Here is a 22,427-nt window from a genome sequence, read left to right as displayed (position 1 = left end):
GCAGGAAACCAGCCTTTGGGAACATGCCCTTGAAGACTGTATGTTTATTGACAGAATCTTGCAGGGTAATCCAGGTTGGCCTCAAACCTGTGATCCCCTTCCCTTAGCTTCCGAAACACTCGTATTACAAACATGGGATACCTCACATTACCATTTTATTATTTACTTAATTACTATTATTATTTTGACAGGGACTATGTAGCCTGGGTTAGCCTCGAATTTGCAGCGATTTTGATGTCCAACCCTTCAGAGTGCTGGGATTACAGATGTCTGCCACCACACCTGCCTGGTACACTCCCAACAACATGGATTCTGACAGTCCCTGTGAGATAGGGGTCACTGTCCTCCCGAGAGAGAAGCACACTAGGTATCCAGTTCATACTGGGGAAAGAGCAGACACACAGCCAGGCCTTCCCCGCGCCGTCTACCTCATCAGACATTGCTTTAAGGTCGGCTCTTGTTTGTGGTCCTCTGGTGGCTCGAATCTGGAGCATCCGAGCACACCTGGCTAGCGCTCGCGGTCCCGCCCCTTACGGGCGGAGCCTGAGATCTCAACCAATCAGCATCGCCGGGAGAGGGCCGCGGGTGGCCAGCGGAGCCCGCAGTTCCCCAGGCCCGAGCGCTCGGAGACACGGCGACGCGGCGCGGGGACGGAGCGGAGCGCTCAGGCTCCACAGACTCCCTCCCCTCCCCTCCCTCCGCTGTCTTCACCCTCTCAGCCGGACCGGAACTATGTGATCCCGGAAGTTCCGGGGCCATTGCTGTGTGGGATAAACAGTAATGGCGGAGGCTGCGGCTCCCGGAACAACAGCCACAACATCAGGAGCAGGAGCGGCAGCGGCGGCGGTGGCAGCGGCTTCCCTCACCCCTATCCCCACAGTCGCTGCCCTGTCCCCGGGGGCTGGCGGAGGGGGCGGCGGCAGCGACGGCAGCGGCGGCGGCTGGACGAAACAGGTCACCTGCAGGTAGGACGTTGCGTGGCGCGGCGGAGGGCGGGGGCTGCGGGGCCGAGCAGGAGGCGGAGGCGGGCGTCGCGGGGTCCCCTGCAGCGGCCGCCCGGGCCGCAGAGCATCGCTGCGTCAGCCCCCGCGGAGGTCGTCAGCGGGATCGCTGCGGGGCTCGGACTGCGGGCTCGGACTGCGGGGCGGTCCCGCCGCCTCCCCTCATCCAGCGGCGCTCCGGTGCGTGCGGTGAGGACCGGCGTCCCCCTCCCCGGGATGCGGCGCGAGCTCGCTGCTGCGAGTCTGGCTCCAACGATCCTCCAGGCGCCCTGAGCTGCTCCGAGGGTCCCGGCGAGCTCGGCCGGCCCCGGGGCCTCCGCGCCCGTCCATCCGTTTGTAACGTCTTTTCTGCTCTCGGCGCCGCGCACCCCCGCCCCGCCGGGAGCAGCCGCTTTTGTATTCCTTTGTATGTAGTCGGTGGCTGGCGGTTCCGAGCTTTGTCTCCGAACCGAGCGTTCGGAGCCGGCGTTAGCCTCCTCCACCCTTGATTTTATGAACTGCCATTATTGTTACTGTCCCTTTGAGCGGCGATCCTCTTTGCGAGAAAAGAGATCCTAGGAGAGAGGGTTGGTTCTGGTTTGGTAAGCGAAACGAAATTATTCGAAAAATGAGTGATCAGGTGGCGGCTATACAGCTCCCATGAAATTTTTTTTCCCAGCTATAAATTTTGAAGGGTATTTGTTGTATTAACGATTTGGGGGAGGGTGTTTTATTGAGACAGGCACCCTTGCTGTGTTGCCCCGGTTGACCTATATATAGTCCTGACTGCCCTAGAATTTTCGGCAAGCTTTTTTCTCTAGTGCGGGGATTGCAGGCGTATGATACCACACCCGACTGTATTGATTTAACCATCAAGAGAGACTGTTAAGCTTTTCTATCGGTTAAAAAAAAATCCAAAGGAAAAGCCACTTTTCGTACGACAAGGACATTTTATAGGCAAATGCAAAAGGCTGTTTGATCCTACCGAAGAACTCGTTGTTGGCATTAACAACGAAACTGAAGAATTTCTATCCTAAGGTCTTTTTTCTTTTTTGAAAAGTTCCAGCTTTGCAGCCCCGGTTGCACTAGAACTGCAATGTAGATCAGGCTGGCCTCGAACTTCATCTTCCAGCCTCTACCCTCCCAGTGCTGAAATAACAAGTGTTAATTAACACCCGGGCTTCAATGAAATTTTAAGTACCTTGACTTTTTTTTCCATCTACTATCTTTATCTAGTCTAGTTTTGAATACCCATTGCCAAATAACATTTCATTATCGATTTATCTTTCTGTCAGATGCCTGCTTCTATGAAAAGTTCTGTTTCAACATTTTCCTTTCTTAAGTAATAGTGTGTGTATGCTGTGTCTGGGATACTGTCCCCGGGCCACAGAGCACCTGTGGAGGTCAGAGGGGACAATTTTAATCTCTTTCACTTTCTGTCGGTTCCAGGAATCAAACTCAGCCATCGCTTTTATCAGCAAGGACATCTTGCCACGGTCCCTTTTTTATTCTTTTGAGGAATGTGTGGGGTGTGTGATGAGGAAGCTTATGTGGCCCAGAATGACTTGGGACTTCCTGATCCTTCCACATCTATCTCCAGGGCTGAGATTGATTATAAGCTTGTCTTCTCCCCTGTTTTGCTTTTAGTTTTCCTTATTTCTTTTCTAGTTCCTCATCAGACGTCTTGTAGAGCCTACATTTAGGATCTTCTGTTTTTTGAGACAGGGTTTCTTTGCATAACCTGGCCATCCTGGGAACATACTCTGTAGACCAGGCTGATTTTAACACAGAGACATAGTTTTTTTGTTTTTTCGGTTTTTCAAGACAGGGTTTCTCTGTAGCTTTGGAGCCTTTCCTGGAACTAGCTCTTGTAGACCAGGCTGGCCTCCTTGAACTCACAAAGACACACCCACCCACCCCACCCCCCCCACCCCCCCCCCCCCCCCCCCCCCCCCCCCCCCCCCCCCCCCCCCCCCCCCCCCGCCTCCCGAGTGCTGGGATTGAAGGTGTGTGCCACTGCCGCCCGATATCAGATTCTAACTGCCTCTGCCTCCCTGGTGCTGAGATTAAAGGCCTGTACCATCTTGCCCAGTTTAGGGTCTTTAAAAACAAAGTGGGTTTTATTTAGCACAGGGTGACCTTGAACGCCCTATGCTGCCAGAAATGACCTTGACATTTATTTTGAAATAGGGCTTCTCTGTCTATCCCTGGCTGACTTGGAACCAGGCTGGCTTCAGACTCAGATCCCTGCCCACCATTGCCTCTGGAGTACTGGGATTAAGGACTTGTGCCACCAGCACCAGGCAGTGACCTTGATTTTAAGTGCTGAATTATAAACTTGGGCCAAGCCCAGCTCCATAAGGCTCATTGAATTAATGGAGTTTTCTAGGTGTTTTGGAACAGTTGTTTGTGAACGCTTCTTTTATGTCTAAAAAGAAATTCTTTGGATGTTGGAGAGATGACTCAGCTTCTTTCCCTAGTCTTGCATACAGATGCACAAAACTTTGAATATCCTGGCTTGGGGAGGCTAAGGCAAAGGAATCTTGAATTCTAGACTAGCCTAGGAAATATGGCAATTCATGTGCCTGCCCTAGGGTACATAGGAAGGTTCAGTCTCAAAAAATTATAGCTGTTTTTGTTTTTCCAAGATGGTTTCTCTGTAGGTCTGGCTGTCCTGGAACTCATTCTGTAGACCAGACTGGCCTCCCAACTGAGATAAATTTTAAGAAAACAGTATGAACACTTGAAAAGGATGCAGGCTTAGGATCAGCAAGATGGCTTAGTTTAGGTAAATTAGAAAATGAAACAAACAAGACACAAACTTAGAGTTTCACATGGTGACCACACCTATAGTAATAAATAGTGTTTGGAAAGTGCAGGTAAAACCAGGAAGTCAGGGTCTCACTACACAGCACTTGGCCTTGAACTCTGAGATCCTCCTGCTTCTGTCTTAGGACTGGTGTCAAAGAAGTGCCCTTCTCCATAGCATTTGCTTGGCCTAGTCATCTATGAAATTGTAGAGCCCCTTACGGTGGCACGTAGAGCCCTTGATAGTTGCACGCACCTGTCCTCCAGCTAGTTCGAGGCAGGATGATGTCTTGACCACACCAGCCTAATTAGAAACCACAGGTTATTTGATGTTTTAGGTGTAAATGCTTAACATTGTTTTCTGTTGTAGTTGCCAACAACATTATCTCTTAAAGTCTTCTTTGAACAGAGGAATAACAACTATGAAATCTTTGTTGTAGACTTTGAGCTTTGAGAGAAGCAGAGTTCTGTTATACCTGCAGGGCTCCTCCTCAGTGCCCTGCATTACTAATAAATGCTCCGGTTGATGTTGATGCAACTCTTTTATAGGACTTTAGAAATTTTCTGCCTTCGGTTTTTTTTTTTTTTTTTGTGCACTGGGGCTGGAGAGATGGCCCAGTGGTTAAAAGCACTTCCTTGCTGCCTGTCCAGAGGATCCAGGTCTGATTTCCAGCACCCACAGGGTGGCTAACACTGACTGTAGCTCCAGTTTCAGAGAATTCAACGCCTTCTTTTGGCCTCTGTTGGTACTGCTAGCATACAATGCAGATAGATATACATGTAGGCAAAATACCCACACACAAAATAAAAATAAAATCTTAAAATTGTAGAAATTGTTTACATACACACATTCATGCATCCATTCTGAATTTTTTAAAGTATACTTTTAAGTTACTAAAGGGAGAGAGGACCTATTAAATAGAACATGTTTTTCTTTCTGGGACTACGGTATTCCGACTTTCAGCAAATGGGGTGTGCACTGTGAGTTCACTGCAGATGTGTTCCTTATAATATTTTTCAGTGTGCTTGATCGCTACACCTGCTCCTGAGAGAAGGCGCAGCCCCGAGGTACTAGTGCCCTGAGGTGTCAGGTTCCCCTTGTACTGGATTACCTGCCCTTAAGAGTTAGTTGCCTTGGGTGGGTGCTAGCAACCCAACTGCCTTTGTGCTCCTAACTGCTGAGCTGGCTCTGCACCTCCCCTCAAGGGTGGTTTTTAGCCTCGGCATATTCCTCTTTAAAGTTACTTGCTTAGATAAGAATGTTGTTTTCTAAGATTTATTTTATAGTGGTATTTTATTTTAGTAAATAAAGCTTGCCTAAAGATCAGAAGGGCAGAACTAAGCCATTAGAGGTCAGGCAGTGGTGGCCTACACCCTTAATCCCAGGATTTGGGAGACAAAGCAGATCTCTGAGTTCAGGGCCACCCTAGGCTACCCAAGAACAATGCAGAAACCAATCCAGGTGGTGGCGGCGTACTTTAATTCCCCCCCCCCCCCCCCCCCCCCCCCCCTGTACTAGGAAGTCAACAAGCCTTTCATCTCAGCACTAGAGGGAATATAAAATGAATGGGAGAGAGGCAGACTCTGCTTAGTCTGCTGTTACCCAGCCTTGGTAGAGATAAGACTTCTTTAGTGGCTTGGCTGCTTTGCTTTTCTGGTTTTTGGGTTGAACCCCAATATCTGTCTCTGGGTTTGTGCTACATTATTTATTATTTATCTATGTATATGGTTGTTTATCTGCATGTCCGTCTGCATGCCAGAAGGGATCCCATTGGACTGCAGTTATAGACTGATCTACCGTGTGAGTACTAAGGATTGAACTAGGGACCACTGGAAGAGCAGCCAGTGCTTTTAACCTCTCTAGCCCCTAATTTTTACTTTTGAAAAGATAATTTACTTTTTAATGTGTATGAGTGTTTCCCCGAATGTATTGCGTGCATGCCTGGTAGCCACTGAGGCCAGAAGAAGTCTTCAGGTCCACTGGAACTGGATGGAGTTACAGTTGGTTGTGAGCCACCATGGGTGCCGGCAGTCAAACCTGGGTCCTCTGTGAAAGCATCAAGTGGTGCTCCTAACTACTGAGCCAGCTCTTCCAGCTGGGATGCTCTCCTTGTTCTCAGACCAGGGATCTTACTGTGTAGCTTGGACTGACCTGGAACTAGCCCCTACTTCACAGATGTGCCTGCCTCCTACTCAAAGTCAGTGTTGGGGTCAAAGAGGTAGACCTCCTCAGCCAGCACAGTCCTAATTTTTAATTGTTCAGTCTCACTTCTCATTAGCTACTGTTAATGCTTAAGACTTGTGTTTTGTTTGTGCTGCCTAAGAAACAAGCACCTCTGCTGAGAAACAGTGTTATACTGCCACCAACAGGCTGGCTTTCACCTTATTAGAGAGGTGCTGTGAAGACAATCCTTACGTATGCCTAGTTGCCTGGGGAAACTGGAAGAGGTCAGAACAGTTGTAAGTTCCCATGTAGGAGCTTGAAATCAAACCTGTGTTCTGGGAGGAGGAGCCACCGTTCAACTACTGAGCCATCACGCTGGCTCCCAAACTGTAGTTTTTTTAACCTAGATGCTTCTGTATTAGAATGCTTCTATAATAATAAGCGAATATTCTGGCAGTTGAAATAACACAAAAATTCTAAGGTTTCTTTCCTTCAAATTATCTATCTTTATTATTGAAACAAAGTCTAGCTGGCCTCATCCTCGTGTCTCAATCTCCCAAATCCATATCTTGAACTGCTGGTTGCGAGAATTTGCTTTTTTTTGTTCTGTTTTGAGACAGAACTTCTGATCTTTCTGCCTCTGCCACAGTAGAGGTGGGATCACAGGCATGGATCATCATGCCAGTTTCTGAAGTGCTGGGAATTGGACTCAGAACTACTTGTATTCTACCAAGTGAGCTTCATGCCAGGCCTAAGTTTTATTTTTTTTTTATTTTTTATTTTATTTTATTTTTTTTAGCAAGAAATGGCTAATGTGACTTTGGAATCCCAGTGTACCTTTCAAACAGGTTCTTAGAAGTCCCATGCCCAACTACCATAATGCTCCTAGTGAAATTTATTCATTTTTGAGAATGGGTTTCACTATATAGCTCTGGTTGACCTCAAACTCAACAGATCTGCCCACTTCTGCCTCCCGAGCTGTCTGGGATCAAAGGTGTATGTCACCTGTCATCTGAAACCTATTGTTTGCCAATCACAGCGGGGTTTTTCTTTTGGGTGGGTGAAAGTGGGGAAACAGTCCTGCTATGTACCCTAGGCCAGTCTTGAATCCAATAATCCCCTTGCTTTAGCCACCAGGTTGTTTAAGATTGTGTAGGAGTCAGACCCAGCTTTTGTGTTTGTTTCTAAGTGCTTTTAATCCCAGCACTTAGGAGGCAGAGGTAGGCAGATCTCTTGAGTTCAGCCTGGTCTACCAGAGCTAGTTCCAGGACAGGCTCCAAAGCTACAGAGAAACCCTGTCTCGAAAAACCAAAATTAAGAGAGGCTCTTTTTACTCTCTCGTTACATTATTCCTTTATGATCCAGGCTGGCCTCAAACTCGAGCCCACCTGCTTCCCCCCTCCCTAGTGCTGAGATGAAAGGTTTGCACCAACAAGGCCCATTTTTCTCCTTTTTGAGATAGAATATTTATTGCGATGTTCTTTTTTTTTTTTTAAATGTTTATTTATTTATTATGTATACAACATTCTGTCTGTGTGTATGCCTGCAGGCCAGAAGAGGGCACCAGACCCCATTACAGATGGTTGTGAGCCACCATGTGGTTGCTGGGAATTGAACTCAGGACCTTTGGAAGAGCAGGCAATGCTCTTAACCTCTGAGCCATCTCTCCAGCCCTATTGCGATGTTCTTTAAGTAGTAATTCTTAACTCAGCTCTCATCTGGGGTTGCAGATTTAACCCTACTCTGTGTCAAATATTTAGGTTTTTTTTCTCCTTTCTCCTTTAAAATTTTTTCTCAGGTAATGTGTGCTATATACATTTGGATGGTTTTGTAAAGATAATCCTGCCTAGGTACATTTAATTTGCTTACTGATATGATTTACTATGGTACTTGGGTGTCTTTGTTTTTTTTTTTTTTAAATATTTATTTATTATGTATGCAATATTCTGTCTGCGTGTATGTCTGCAGGCCAGAAGAGGGCACCAGACTTCATTACAGGTGGTTGTGAGCCACCATGTGGTTGCCGGGAATTGAACTCAGGACCTTTGGAAGAACAGGCAATGCTCTTAACCACTGAGCCACCTCTCCAGCCCTACTTGGGTGTCTTATAGAGAGATAGGTACCATAGGGAGTGTAAAGACTAGATCATGATGCTTCCCCACTAGGAATTTAAAGTATCGTCTGAGACACGTTATACACATCAGCCATGTGTGGTGATATATACCTTTAATCCCAACTTTGAGGAGGCCAAAGCAGGCAGGCAGATCCCTGGATACGTAGTGAGATCTTGTCTCAAAATAAGTGGGGGTGGTGCTGGAGATGACTTAGGGGCTTAGGATACTTCTTGCTCTTGCAGAGGGACTGCATTTGTTTCTTCTTTTTTTTCCTTTCCTTTTTTTTTTGTGCTGGGGATTAAACTCGGGACATCATGCGCAACACCTTACAACCCAGCTATATTCCTAGCCATTCGGTTTTAGTTTTAGGATTTATTTCAATTGTCAGTTTGTGGGTATGTGCACATGTATGTGGGTACCTGTAGGGAGTAGAGGCCTCAGGTCTCTGGAGTTGGATCTGGCAGTTGTGCTAGGAACTGAACTGAGGTTTTCTGCAAGTGTAGTATGTGCTCTTAACAACTCAGCCGTCTCCAACTCCTTATTTTCTCTTCTAAAATAAAGAGTTGTAGACTTGAGGTTTTGTTTTTGTTTTTAAACATAGTCTCATGTAGTTCAGCCCTGCCCTACACTCTAGGTTCCCAAGGATGACTTTGAACTTCTGCCTCCACCTACCTTATTGTTGGTGGAATTGCACAGTATGCACTGTAGCAGTGTAAAACAGCCCAGTTGTAGGCTGTGGACTCATACTAGGCCTTGAACCCAGAACTTTGTGCATGCTAGGTAAACATTCTGCTGGCTGGGTATATCCACAGGCTTTTTTTTTTTTTTTTTTCGAGACAGGGTTTCTCTGCAGCTTTTTTAGAGCCTGTCCTGGAACTAGCTCTTGTAGACCAGGCTGACCTCAAACTCACAGAGATCCACCTGCCTCTGCCTCCCGAGTGCTGGGATTAAAGGCGTGCGCCACCACTGCCCGGCTTTTTTTTTTTTTTTTTTTTTTTTTTAGCTGCTTCATTTTTGTGTGTGTGTGTGTGTGTGTGTGTGTGAATGTCAGGGCAAGTCACAAGAGTCAGGTTCTCCTATGTCCATGGCTATCAGTCTTAGCACCAAGTTATCTTTTCCACCCTGTTCTGGTTTTTGAGACAGTATCTGAATGCCTGCGTCCATCTATCTCCCCAGTGCTGGGATTGTAGGATTATACCACCACACTGACATGCACTTCCATCTTTTGTCTTGGGGAGAAATTCTTGGAAGTACATTGCCTTCTCATTACCTATTGTCTGTTACATGTTGCACCATCTCATGTCTCAGATTTATAAAGAATGGATTTCACATAATGTTAGTGTCAGAAAAGGCATGTAATCACATAAAACTAAACACTTAAGTGAGCTGTGACTCATAGCCATGTTTTCGTCAGCCACCACATCCAGCTGTGTTTCTAACATCATTTTAGATACTTTTAACAAAAGATTTTTAAAATGTTCTACAGAGTTCAGGCCTTCAGCTTTCAGAAGATCTCACAGTAGTTGCCAGAGTTTACACCTGAGTTAGAGTAGGTTAGACCTGATACAGTTGAGATGAGGCTAGTTCTGTGTGTAATTCTACTTCCCGCTGAGTTCTTGTTTGTTTTGTTTTTTGAGACAGGGTTTCTCTGTCCCTGGCTGTCCTGGAACTCTCTGTAGACCAGGCTCCCCCAAAGGAACCCTGTATAAACATCCACCTTTTGGGGGCAGGTATCTTGATCCCTATGCTGCATCTGTGGACCCAAATGGGTATTCCAAGCTGCCCGGCCTAGACTGACTTCATGTGTTAGCTGGGTAGTTGTGAGCATGCCAGGAGAATGTGGTGGTAATGGATTTTTTTTGAGAGTTGGCTTTAGTCTTCTAATCTAGTTTTCTGGTTCTTTGTCTTACAGATATTTTATGCATGGGGTTTGTAAGGAAGGAGATAACTGTCGATACTCGCATGACCTTTCCGACAGCCCATACGGTGCAGTGTGCAAGTATTTTCAAAGAGGGTGCTGTGTGTACGGAGACCGCTGCAGGTAAGCCTTCTGTTCAAGGGTGGGTTGAGGAAGAAATGAAACTAAAATATATAATCCTAGTAGCTTTGTATATATAATTCTAGTAGCATTATACGGAGCACTTTTTAAAATGCTTATGCTTTGAAAAGTCCTTATTGGGTTGCTGTGGTGGCTCTCAGAACCAAACAAATCAAAAATAAAGCACAGGCATTGGATGTCTTGTGAGTTTGAGGCCAGCCTGGTTTACATAGTAAGTTTCTAGGCCAACCAGGACTGCACGGTGAGACCCTGTCACAAAAACTAGGAGGAAAACAGACAAAGGTTGGTGTGAGGTTTGTACTACCGGGGCTAGTTTATTTAGTTGTCCTCTCCTAGTGTGGATTGTGAGTGAGTTGAGTCTGGGCATTTGGAGTACTACACTAGTCCTTTACACACCCTTTGAAGTTCTGGGGATGAAACCCGGGGCCTCATAGGCCAACCATTGGTCTAAAACTATTGAAGAGCCTAAGCTCAGGAAACAACATAAGTTTAGGGAGGAGCGCTCCAGGCAGTGCTTTCCCGGAATACCTCTAAAGTATTTGTACACCAACAGGGATTCGGTACTAAGCAATCTCTGCCATTAGGCATGGTATTGCTGTCATAAGCCTGGCACCTGATCTGTTACCATAGTGGGTTCTATGCAGAAACTGAATAAAGTAGATCTTTCCAGGTTAGAAGGTATTGCATGTATTATTTGTCTCCTGCTGTTAATAACTCAATGGTAGCAGGTTAATACAGTCAGCATTTAGTGTCATCTCTGGAGGCCTGCGATCAGAATTGTTCTAGTTTAGAGACTTTAAGGGATGGCAGGGTTTTGGCCAGGGTGACTGACAGTCATCTACTGGCTTGAAAGATGGGGGGATCACTTGTGATGTGGCTGCTGGCAGAGACGTTGATTGATTGGCTCCTTGCTAGTGGACCTTTCCCAGTGGCTGCTGTCATGTCCTTGTATTGCTTTCTCCAGTGCTAGCAGTCAAAGAGGGCTCTGCAAATGACCTAGTCTCAGGAGTCACACACACGCGCGCTGTCACGTTCACACAAGTCTGGACAAAGTCTGTGAGTCCAGCCTCATGAAGGGAAGCGGCATTGGACTTTACTGTTGGAGCAGAGTCTTGAGTATGCCTGAAAACAGCGTACGAGGTCAGACTTGTAGCCACTGGCACATACAGATGGATGGGTGGATAAAGGGATGCATAGAAAGATAGTGTGGTGAAATCTGTCAGTCTGTGTAGTAATACCAGTATCACAGCCACATGGATGGATGGACAGAAAGACACGCGCAGACACCGATAGTCAGCTATTAGGTTCAAATGCTTGGAAGTCAGACTTAGCTGAATTTGTAAGGATTGGTTAAAAAGCAAGCCCCTCCCCCCAACTAAGGGTCAGAAATGGATTCCTTGACATCCGAGTCTAGTGTTTAGTCTCCTATTGCCATGCTAAAAGGAGATGTCAGGATGTCACACCCTGGGATGAAGGAGCAGTTCTTTGCGGAAAAGTTTCTTTGGATCTTATAGACAAGGCTCACTGTGGGGAGGATAGCAGAGAGCTGTAGGGAGTAGACCATGGGACAGAATGAGGGAATGGTGTGGCTAAGCTGAAGTAGATCAGAGGACAACTTAGAAAATCCTCCTTCCATCTCATTGGTTCCAGAAATTGAACTCAGGTCATCAGGCTTAGTGGTAGGTAGGTGCCTTTATCCACTGAGTCATCTTGCCAGTCTCATTGAAGTTCTTTATATAAGAAGTTATATTATATTGGTATAGGATATGGAAGAATCCACTGTTTTCTCAGCATTTTTTTAAAATCACTTAACACTCTGAAAGAACCGGCAATTTTGTCACATCCTCTTATAGTTTAGTAGCTGTAATAAAAGACTCTCCAGGGGCTCATGATTCTAGCAGATGTAAGGATCTTTATTGGCTGGATTGGCAGACTTTATCCACATGAGGGAGAGAGTGTACAGTGTTTGACTCAAGGCCTATGGTTTCTCAGGCAAAAACTAGCCATAGATAACATAAACTAATGGATACAGCAGTGTTTCAATTTGCAACTTTATTTTGAGTGACTAGTTTTAATTTTATGCAATTTACATTGTGTTAAGTAATATGTCTTGAGCTGGGCAGAGAGGTGCACACCTTTAATCCCAGCATTCTGGAGGGCGAGGCAGGTGAATAGATCACTTGAATTCTAGGCGAGCCTGGCATACAAAGGAAGTACCAGGACAGCTGGAGCTACACAGAAACACTGTCTTGAAAAACCAGAACAAATGAAAAAAGGAAAAATAAAAAGGATAGAAAAGAAAAAATGTCTTTTAGAGCCATTTAAAAATGTCAAAGTCACTAGGCATGGGTTTTATACAACGTACATTGTATTAAGTGATTGTATTAAGTGTCTTGAGCTGGGTATACTGGTGGTGTACACCTTTAATCATAGCACTCTGGATTCAGAGGCAGGTGAATAGATCTCTTCAGGTATGAGACCAGTCTGGTCTACACAGTGAGTTCCAGGATAGCCAGGGCTATATAATGAGATGCCAAAGAAGTGAAACCAAACCAAAATAAAATACAAAACCACCAGCACTTAGGAGGCAGAGACAAGCCAATCTCTGAATTCCAGGACAGTCAGAGGTATATAAAGAGAAACCCTATCTTGAAAAACCGGAAACAGGGGGCTGGAGAGATGGCTCAGAGGTTAAGAGCACAGCCTGCTCTTCCAAGGTCCTGAGTTCCTAGCAACCACATGTGGCTCACAACCATCTGTAATGGGGTCTGGTACCCTCTTCTGGCATGCAGGCATACACACAGACAGAATATTTTATACATAATAAAGAAAGAAGAAAGAAAGAAATAGAAGAAAGAAAGATAAGAAACTAAGAAATAAAAAGAAAGAAAAAAAAGAAAGAAAAGAAACGAAAGAAGAAGAAAGAAAGAAAGCAAATAAATAAAGCAAATAAATAAAAAAAAGAAAAAGAAAAACTGAAACAGGCCTGGTGGTGGTGGTGCACACCTTTAATCCCAGCACTTGGGAGGCAGAGGCAGGCGGATCTCTGAGTTTGAGGCCAGCCTGATCTACAAGAGCTAGCTCCAGGACAGAGAAAGCTACAGAGAAAGCCTGTCTCAAAAAACCAAAACCAAAAGCCCAAAACCGTCAAAGCCATTCTTCCTGGTTTTGATCATATGTAGTGTGTCAGTCCGTGTTCTTCAAACATTCCCCACATGCACTGTACTTTTTACCTTTTTAAAAAAAAAATTTTTTATTTATTTATGTATACAGTGTTCTGCCTGCATATATGCTTGCAGGCCAGACGAGGGCACCAGATCTCAGTACAGATGGTTGTGAGCCACCATGTGGTTGCTGGGAACTGAACTCAGGACCTTTGAAAGAGCAGGCAGTGCTCTTAACCACTGAGCCATCTCTCCAGCCCCCATTTTTTTAAAAATATAGCTTAGTTTATTCTGTGGACAAGTATGCCTGTCTGAATGTCTTTGCGCCATTTGTCCGCCTGGTTCCATGGAGCTATCCTGCTGGCCTTGGCTTTTCTTTCTTTGCTCTTTGTTTATTCTTCTTGGTATCTACTCAGTTTTTACTTCAGAGCATATTCTATGCAGATCTATAAGGGAATCAGTGTCTCGTTAGGTAGATTTGGTAATGTAGGTCTTATTTATTATTTTGGAGACAGTCTTGACTGTCTGGCAGTTTGTTCTGTAGACCAGGTTCAGAGATCTGTCTTCCTTAGCTTCCCTAGCTCTGGGATAACAGGTGCACATGGACACACTGGGCCTGTCCTACATGCATTCATGGTCATTCTATTTATTCTTGAATATAATCTCATAAAAAGGTTTTTGGGTTTGCTTATTTGGATTTTTCTCTTTTGGTTTTTTGTTTTTGTTTTTGTTTTTTCGAGGCAGGGTTTTTCTGTAATAGCCCTAGCTGTCCTGGAACTCGCTCTGTAGACCAGGCTGGACTCAAACTCACTGAGATCTGCCTGCCTCTGCCTCCTGAGTGCTGGAATTAAAGGTATGTGCTACCACTGCCCAGATTTCTCCATTTTTTTGAGACCTCCAAAGTGGTGGCAGAGGCACTTGCTTGATACCCCCCTGCTTAACTGGTATCCCATGTCAACATTCTCCTTTTGTAAAGAGACCTTACATCATTTGTACTGATTTTACAGTAGATTACACAAGTTCTTATTACTTAGTAGATGTTTACTACCAGGCAGTGAGAAAAAAAAAAACATGCTTGAACATGCTTAACTTTCTTTTAGTCTGTTTTTTTTTTTTTTTTTTTTTTTTTTTTAGGGGCGGGTAGGAGGTAGAACTCAATTAGTAGTCTAAATTGGCTTCAAATTTGTAAGAATCTTCCTTCCTTAGCTGATCAAGTTCTAGGATTATGCAGAGGCACCCCTTATTAAATTTTGTTTTGAGGGGCTGAAGAGATGGCTCAGTGGTTAAGCATTGGCTGCTCTTTCAGAGGTCCCAGATTCAATTCCCAGCACCCACATGGCAGCTCACAACCATCTGTAATTCTAGATCCTAGAGGATCTGACACCTTCATACAGACAGATGCAGCAAAACACCACACACATAAAATAGAAAATAAGTCATTTAAAAATTTTGTTGAGGTAGAGTCTCAGCAAGTTTACTAGGCTGGTCTCAAACATGGAATCCTCCTGCCTCAGTCTTCCAGATATCTGACCTTCTGGTTGTACTTGACCCTGTAAAGTTTGCTAAGTCTTGCTCTCAAGCCTTGATGAACAGTATAACATCACAATGAGGCCTTTGAAACACACCGTCATGTGCTCCATGTCCAACTGAAGGCATAGCCCAGTGCTTGCTCAGGTGCACAAGATGGGTTCAATCCACAACACTACAGGGTTGAAAATCAAGCCAGGAATGTTGATATGCCTATAGTCCCAGCATTCGAGAGGCTATGGCAGAAGGATCTGTGCATTCGAAGCCAACATGAGCTAAATAATGGTCATAAGACTAGCCTGAATTACATAGCCAAACCATCTCTGAAAGTTACCTGGGACTGGAAAGATGCTCACCAGTTAAGAACACTGACTCTTGGAGAGAACCTGAGTTTGGATCCCAGCTCCCTCATTGGGCAGTGCACAACTGCCTGTTAACCCTGACCCTAGGGATCTACACGTGCCTTTGAGCCTCTGTGGACACCCACACACATTGGTTCACATGCACACACATAAGAATCCATCTTGACAAGCTCTAGCTTCTTCCAGTCATGTTTATGTTCACGCTGACATTTGAAGAGCCCGGGTACTCTCTGTAGGTGGTCAGTAACTGCTTCCTTTTGTGTGTCAGATACGAACACAGCAAGCCACTGAAACAAGAGGAAGTGACTGCAACACACCTGAGTGCAAAACCATCCCTTGCTGCTTCCTCAAGTCTCTCTTCGGGAGTTGGATCACTTGCTGAAATGAATTCAGGCGAAGCTGAGTCAAGAAACCCAAACTTTGCAGCTGTAGGAGCAGGTTCAGAGGACTGGGTGAATGCCATTGAGTTTGTACCCGGGCAGCCTTACTGTGGCCGTAGTAAGTATTGTGAGGATCCTGTACAATGCAATCAGAGGGCTAAGTGACAGGCCACAGTGAACTCAGTTCAGCTTTCCTGTTTCCAGTGTTTGAGTTTAACCTACTGTCAACACTTTAGATTGGGTTATCTAAGAGAGATGAAGTAAAAGAATTTTTTGAACTCTAATAAAAATTAACTTATGTTTAAAAACTGAAATGTCTCCGAATGCTGTCCCCCGCCTGCACCTGGTGGTACTGAGATCAAACCCTGGACTTTACACATGCTAGACAAATGCTTTACTATTAAGCTAACACTCAGCCCACCACCAGTCCTTTATTTGGTGTGTTTTTTTTGACGCAGTGTCTCTGGTAGTTCAGATCCTCAAATAGTGAAGGATGACCTTGAACTCCTGATTCTCCTGGTCCATTCTACCCCACTAACCAATACCTACTAGTATTAAGAAATTCACATGCAGAACCGGGCTTAGTGCCACACACCTGTAATACCAGCTTTGGAGAGGTTGGGGTGGGAGGATTAAGTTCAAGGCCAGCCAAGTGTTATGGAGCTGGAGAGTGGGGGTGTATACCTGTAATTCCATCAGTTGATATTTTGAGATAGGCAGACAGCAAGTTCTAAGCCAGCCTGGACTGTATAACCCTGTCTCAAAAAACTAAGGGGACAGAGAAACCCTGTCTTGAAAAACCAAAATTAGGGCTTGGGGAGAAAGTAGAAATTGAGTAGTCTGACTTTAGGTTTCACTGAAGTGGTTCTGTTGTTAGCTTACAGTTGTAGTTCTGTTACCTTAGTTCATATTTGTGCCTTATGTATTTGGACCTTTACCACCATCTTAAACATTTTCAGCTGCCCCTTCCTGCACTGAAGTACCCCTGCAGGGCTCAGTGACCAAGGAAGAGTCAGAGAAGGAGCCAGCTGCGGTGGAGACAAAGAAGCAGCTTTGCCCCTATGCTGCAGTGGGAGAATGTCGCTATGGGGAAAACTGTGTGTATCTCCACGGAGACTCCTGTGACATGTGTGGCCTACAGGTCCTGCACCCCACGGATGCTGCCCAGAGGTCACAGCACATAAAAGTAAGTGATCAAAGAAGTGTTGATGTACCCGTGTGATCTCGGCATTGCGGAGGCCAAGGGCAAGAGGGTCTGAAGAGTGGGGCTCAAGCAGTGCTCTCCTTCCTAAAGAGAATTGTTTCCAGAACCTCTGACTATGGGTTTTTAGAAGGTGTGGAGGTGTGGGGTTTTTTGTTTGTTTGGTATTTGTTTTTTTTTTTTTTTTCGGGACAGGGTTTCTCTAGCTTTGGAGCTTGTCCTAGAATTCGCTCCTGTAGCTGGCTTTGAACTCACAGAGATCCTCCTGCCTCTGCCTCTTGAGTGCTGGATTAAAGGCGTGGCCACCACCCCCTGGTTTGCTTTGTTCTACTCATCCTTTTTTACTACTAATAATTTTCCTGGGATTTATAATTCTTATAGTTCTTTTGCAATGCATATTTCATTGCTTTTTAATATATTCATGATAATTCTTCAGTCATTACCATAATCCTAAAGTCATTTTCATCCCCAAAGAAAGCGTAAACCCACTGAGCCATCAGCCTCTGCTCTTTTCCTGGAGCTCCTGGCAACAGTGGATCTGCCTTGTTTCTCTGGATGCTTTGCCAATTCTAGATGATTATGTAGCTGAATCATTTAGTATATATGCCTTCAGTGACTGCTCCTCATTTAGCAGGATGTTTCTAAGGTTTTCCAGTTGGAGTGTGTATCGGTACTTAATTTTGTGGTTGCGTACTGGGTGTGTGATTATTACACATTTGTTTACATGTTATGTTTCCAGGTGTGTCCGTGGAGGCTAGAGGTTAACATTGGGTGTCTTCTTCTCTTGTTCTTTACATAATTTTGAGGCAAGGTCTCTGCCTTAATCTGGAGCTCACCAATTAGATGACCTGTCTATCCATCTCTATGCTTCTGTGCTGGGATTACAAATGCATGTTGCTGTCTCTGGCTTTCACATGCATACCGAGAGTCCAAACCTAGGAGCCTACGCCGCTTGTATGTACAACGAGCACTCTGCTGACTGAATAGTCCTCCCAACCCCAATCCAGTGTTTTTCTATTTAGATGGTTTCATCTTTATACAGATTTCTCTTTTTTTCTTAAACTTTTTATTCGGTGTGACTGCTATGATATTATGAACATTTCTGTTTTGTGAGCATGTGTTTTTATATTAGACTTTTACATTAATTACAACCCTGCTTTGGTTATCCTTTGGAAGTAGTCACTGGGTCAGCTGATAATTCTGCTTAGCAGTTTGTGTACCTGGCTGGCTTTGATTTGTCATTTTATGTGTATGGGTGTTGAGTGTGTGTGTTTGTCTGTCTGTTCACCACATGCACAGTGTTAACCCAGAAGAAGGTGTCAGATCCCCTATGGAGCTGCCTTGTTTTGAGAACTGAATGAGGTCCTTTGCAGGAGCACTCGGTACTCTTAAATGCCAAGGCGTCTCTCGAGCCCCGCACTCAGCTTTCTTACTTCATGTGTACTCACACATGCCACACCTTTGTAGAAGTCAGAGGACAGTTCCTTTCCTCCCACCTTTATGTGTGGGTTGCTAGGCTTGTGTGGCTAGTGCCCTAATTTGATAACAGCATCATTCATAGAGTCTCAGTGGGGATGGGTGCTGAGAACTGTTACTCAGCAGTACAATAACAGGTAACCTTGGAAAGAGTCCATCAAGCTGGTCTCAGCCACAGAATTGGCAGACCACAGAATAATGGTTGCCCACATATGAGTAACTGTTAGGAAGATGGGCTTATGAAGAATAATGAGCACATTCTGATAAGGGGTAGATATGTAGCTTAGCCTTGTTGAGGGTACTTGAGTTAATTCCTGGCACCCACATCTGGTGACTCAGCCATGTGTAACTGCAGGCCAGGGAGATCCAACTCCTGGCCTCTGGCACCTGTAGTTACTTGTGCACGTGCATAATTTAAAAAAAACTTAATATTAAACAATCAGTATTATATTTCTCTGAAAGTACCAGTGATTATCTAATTGCACGTAAATGGGTGAATTGTATGGTGTGAATATTCTCAGTAAAGTTTTTAGTGTTTTAATTTTTTAGGGACAATGTCTTTTGGTATTGCCCTTAATGACTTGGAACAACTCATTGCATAGACGAGGTTGGCTGAACCTCGCGTTTGTGGGATTCTTCCTGCTTCTACATCCTGAATATTGGGGATTGCAAGTGCGTGCCACTGAGACCCCTCTTTACAGCGATAAGGAAATAATGTTCCTGCATAACTGTGGCCTAGTACTGTGTACATCTTTTTTGTTTCTGTTTTGTTTTTTGGTTTTTCGGGACAGGATTTCTTTGTGGAATAGCCTTAGCTGTCCTGTAGACCAGGCTGGCCTCAACTCATAGACACCCACCTGCCTCTGCCTCCCAAGTGCTGGGATTAAAGGCGTGCACCACTACTGCCCGAGTACTGTTCATCATTTTGTTCTTGTTTGCTTTTGTTTTTGATTCAGGGTCCCTCTACATAGCCCTGACTGTCCTGGAACTCGGAATGTAGACCAGGCTGTTATCCGACTCAGATCTGCCTGTCTCTGCTCCATGGGTGAAGGGATTACAGTTGTATGCCACCACACCGTGTATCCTTTATTTTTTTGGAGACAAGGTCTCATGTAGCATGGTCTTAACCTATAGAACTCTTGTCTTTTCTGCCTTCACCTCCCAAGTGACAGATTTGAAATGAAGGTTTTTGTCCTAGTTTTTCTATTTTCCATCCAGAAACTGAAACATCTATGAAATTGGTAGGGTCTTTGGGGAGAACTGTGGGTACACAGATTTACAGGTCTGGGTACGGGGAATTGGATAATCTTTTGGATCTCAGAAGGTTGACCCCACAGTGGTTGCTGGACCTGTGGGGACTTGATGTGGAGTCTCAGAACTGGCGGCTGCCTGACTGTGTCTCCGTCTCTCCTTCTTGCAGTCTTGCATTGAGGGCCCATGAGAAGGACATGGAGCTCTCTTTCGCTGTGCAGCGCAGCAAGGACATGGTATGTGGGATCTGCATGGAGGTGTCTATGAGAAAGCCAACCCCAGCGAGCGCCGCTTTGGATCCTGTCCAACTGCAAACCACACCTACTGTCCTCAAGTGTATCCGCAAATGGAGAAGTGCTAAGCAATTTGAGAGCAAGATCATAAAGTGAGACTCCTCCCCAATCTTCGTTTGTGCTTTCTATTTTCGGGAAGAATTTAGTATCTTGTGCCAACTTCCAACCAGAAGGACCACATTTAAATGCATGTATTCTATCATGAACCTGGGCGTTCTAATTGGAATTTCTTCTTTGTACTTCAGCTAGCTGCTAGTATAGTCGTCTGTCTCTCTTATTAAATGAGGAAACCCTGTGTATCAGTTAGTAGACTCTTCATGTTTTTGAGGAGATTGTGTTTAATGGATTTCAACAGTTTAGAGTTCGTGAACAACGTATCTAGCTCTGAATGTATGTTTCTTGGCCTTTTACATTTTCCACTTTCCTATTCCATTCATTAAGCTAGCCAATAAATCCACCATCCTTTAAAAAACTGTTCTCATAACTGAACAAAAGCCACACAATCCAAACAGAGCAAAGTTACAAGAAATAAATTTATTTAAACGAAAGAAGGAGTCTGTGTGAAATGTCTTCTTTTTGTTTTTTCCCCCCTTTGGTTTTTTTTTAACTTAAGTTTTGTTTTTGTTTTTTTAACTGGCTAGCCATTGAGTTGATTTATGAAGGAGTTTGTCTTCCCTCCAAAGAAAGGGTCAGTTGTGACTTTGTGGAACCCCTTTCTGAAAATGCTCACGTTCTTGTCAGTTTCTCTAAGTCTCGGTGACACACCAGGGTGTGTCTTGAAGTGCGGGCTTAGAGAGGGGACCGTGCATTGCAGCCTGTTCATTGTTTCCCAGGTCCTGCCCCGAATGCCGGATCACATCTAACTTTGTCATTCCAAGTGAGTACTGGGTGGAGGAGAAAGAAGAGAAGCAGAAACTCATTCAGAAATACAAGGAGGCCATGAGGTATGAGCAGCCTGGCTCCCTTGGCTAGAGCAGTGCTGTGCTATGTACTCCTAGCTCCCCCTTCCTTTTCTTGACTTCCCAGGCTGCTTTCTTTTGTACCCATCACTGCTTACCCAGTTTGTCTCTTGCTTTTAACACATTCCTCGGGTGTCTGCCGAGGGACTCTTCCAGGGAAGTCTCCTAGCTGAAGCCTAGCTCATTCTGGGTCTAAGAGTTGCCCGATGAGTTCCTGTGTACTGGGATGTTTCTGGTCAGTGTTAGCGCATACGTTTCTAAGGACACGTCTTGGGGGGCTCTGCACATCCTGGTTCTGCCTCAGTGATAAGTCAGTCCAGGCCTGAAGTCCACTGTGAATAAGGGTTGCGATATTTTCCTTTCCAGCAACAAGGCGTGCAGGTATTTTGATGAAGGACGTGGGAGCTGCCCATTTGGAGGGAACTGTTTTTACAAGCATGCGTACCCTGATGGCCGTAGAGAGGAGCCACAGAGACAGAAAGTGGGAACATCAAGCAGATACCGGGTAACTCTCAACTGTTTTTCTAAACGAGGGGAAATACCACACTGTCAGTTGAGCCTGCACATACTGGGGTAGGGGAAGATGACACTCAGGTCCGGGAGGGAGGCCAGAGTGAAGGAGTCATACCTCAGAAACCGGGAGGGGTAGGAGAGGAAGCGCTCAAAGCCCTAAATCTAGCTAGCCAGAGGGGAGAGCATTGGTAAGGTGGACTAACAGGAGTCTGATTCGCCGTGCCCTCTGGCCACATGGTTGCCTCATAAGCAACAGGACAGAAGACACTGCTCGACAGTGCCACCCTATCATGGCCTTGTTTCTTACAGGCCCAACGGAGGAGCCACTTCTGGGAGCTGATTGAGGAGAGAGAGAACAACCCCTTTGACAACGACGAGGAGGAGGTGGTCACCTTTGAGCTGGGCGAGATGCTGCTCATGCTCTTGGCTGCAGGCGGGGACGACGAGCTGACAGACTCTGAGGACGAGTGGGACTTGTTTCACGATGAGCTGGAGGACTTTTATGACTTGGATCTATAGCAGCTTTGCGTGGCGTGGGAACTGGTCTGCAGAGCCTCAGACAGTAGCTGTCCCCTGTGCTGTGTGGCCGTGCGTGTGGCTCTCCTAGGCAGGCCTCTGGAACTCCAGGTGCTGTCCTCATCACTCCCCAGGGCCTGCTCCTCCCCCTCACCTTCCCCCAAGAGTGTGTTGTTTTCTGTTTCAAAAAGTTACAAAAATAAATCTTCAAGTTAGTTTTTTTGTAACATGAATTTAACTGTCAGACAGTTAGTGTAGGTTTGTCGCGCCATCTGTTTTCAGCCAGGTTGTGTTCATGGATTTTGCACACTCGATTTGAGACCCCAAGTTCAAAGGAAAAAGCACTGAGTATGCTTTGGGGGTCCAAGGATAGGGGCAATTGGGAAAAAAGGGACCTAAGTCGGCAAGTTGCTCTCTATGCTCGGTGTAGGAGGGCTCCTTGAGGTTTCTGTGAGATCTGCACCTTGGTGGTTCTCTGTCTGTTCCCTGCCCTGTAATCCCCATCACATGTGCTTGTCCTGTGGTTTGGGGCTCTTGTTTAAATTGCACGCAAGAAATACTACTACTGAGGTACCAGAACCAGGTGCAAACGTGTTAAGGTTAATGTGAGAAAATGTAAAAACACAAGGAGGATGCAGTGGCATTTCCATCAATGCAGAG

At 45.3% G+C, this 22,427-nt stretch overlaps 1 protein-coding gene across 1 annotated transcript; it reads left to right on the top strand.

The window, feature by feature from the left end:
- The first annotated feature begins 601 nt into the window (after positions 1-601).
- Positions 602-21,982, top strand: Mkrn1 (makorin ring finger protein 1). The gene is given in 11 exon segments (XM_038320272.2): positions 602-965; positions 9,979-10,107; positions 15,447-15,676; positions 16,518-16,744; positions 19,656-19,667; positions 19,669-19,741; positions 19,744-19,814; positions 19,816-19,871; positions 20,613-20,723; positions 21,105-21,243; positions 21,561-21,982. Coding segments are annotated over 11 exon segments (1,443 nt in total). The 5' UTR covers positions 602-780; the 3' UTR covers positions 21,771-21,982.
- The last annotated feature ends 445 nt before the right edge of the window (positions 21,983-22,427 follow it).

Source organism: Arvicola amphibius, chromosome 2 (assembly GCF_903992535.2).
Source record: "Arvicola amphibius chromosome 2, mArvAmp1.2, whole genome shotgun sequence".
Lineage (NCBI taxonomy): Eukaryota > Metazoa > Chordata > Mammalia > Rodentia > Cricetidae > Arvicola > Arvicola amphibius.
Note: the sequence above shows the minus strand (reverse complement) of the source record. Positions and strands in the feature narration are given on the sequence as shown.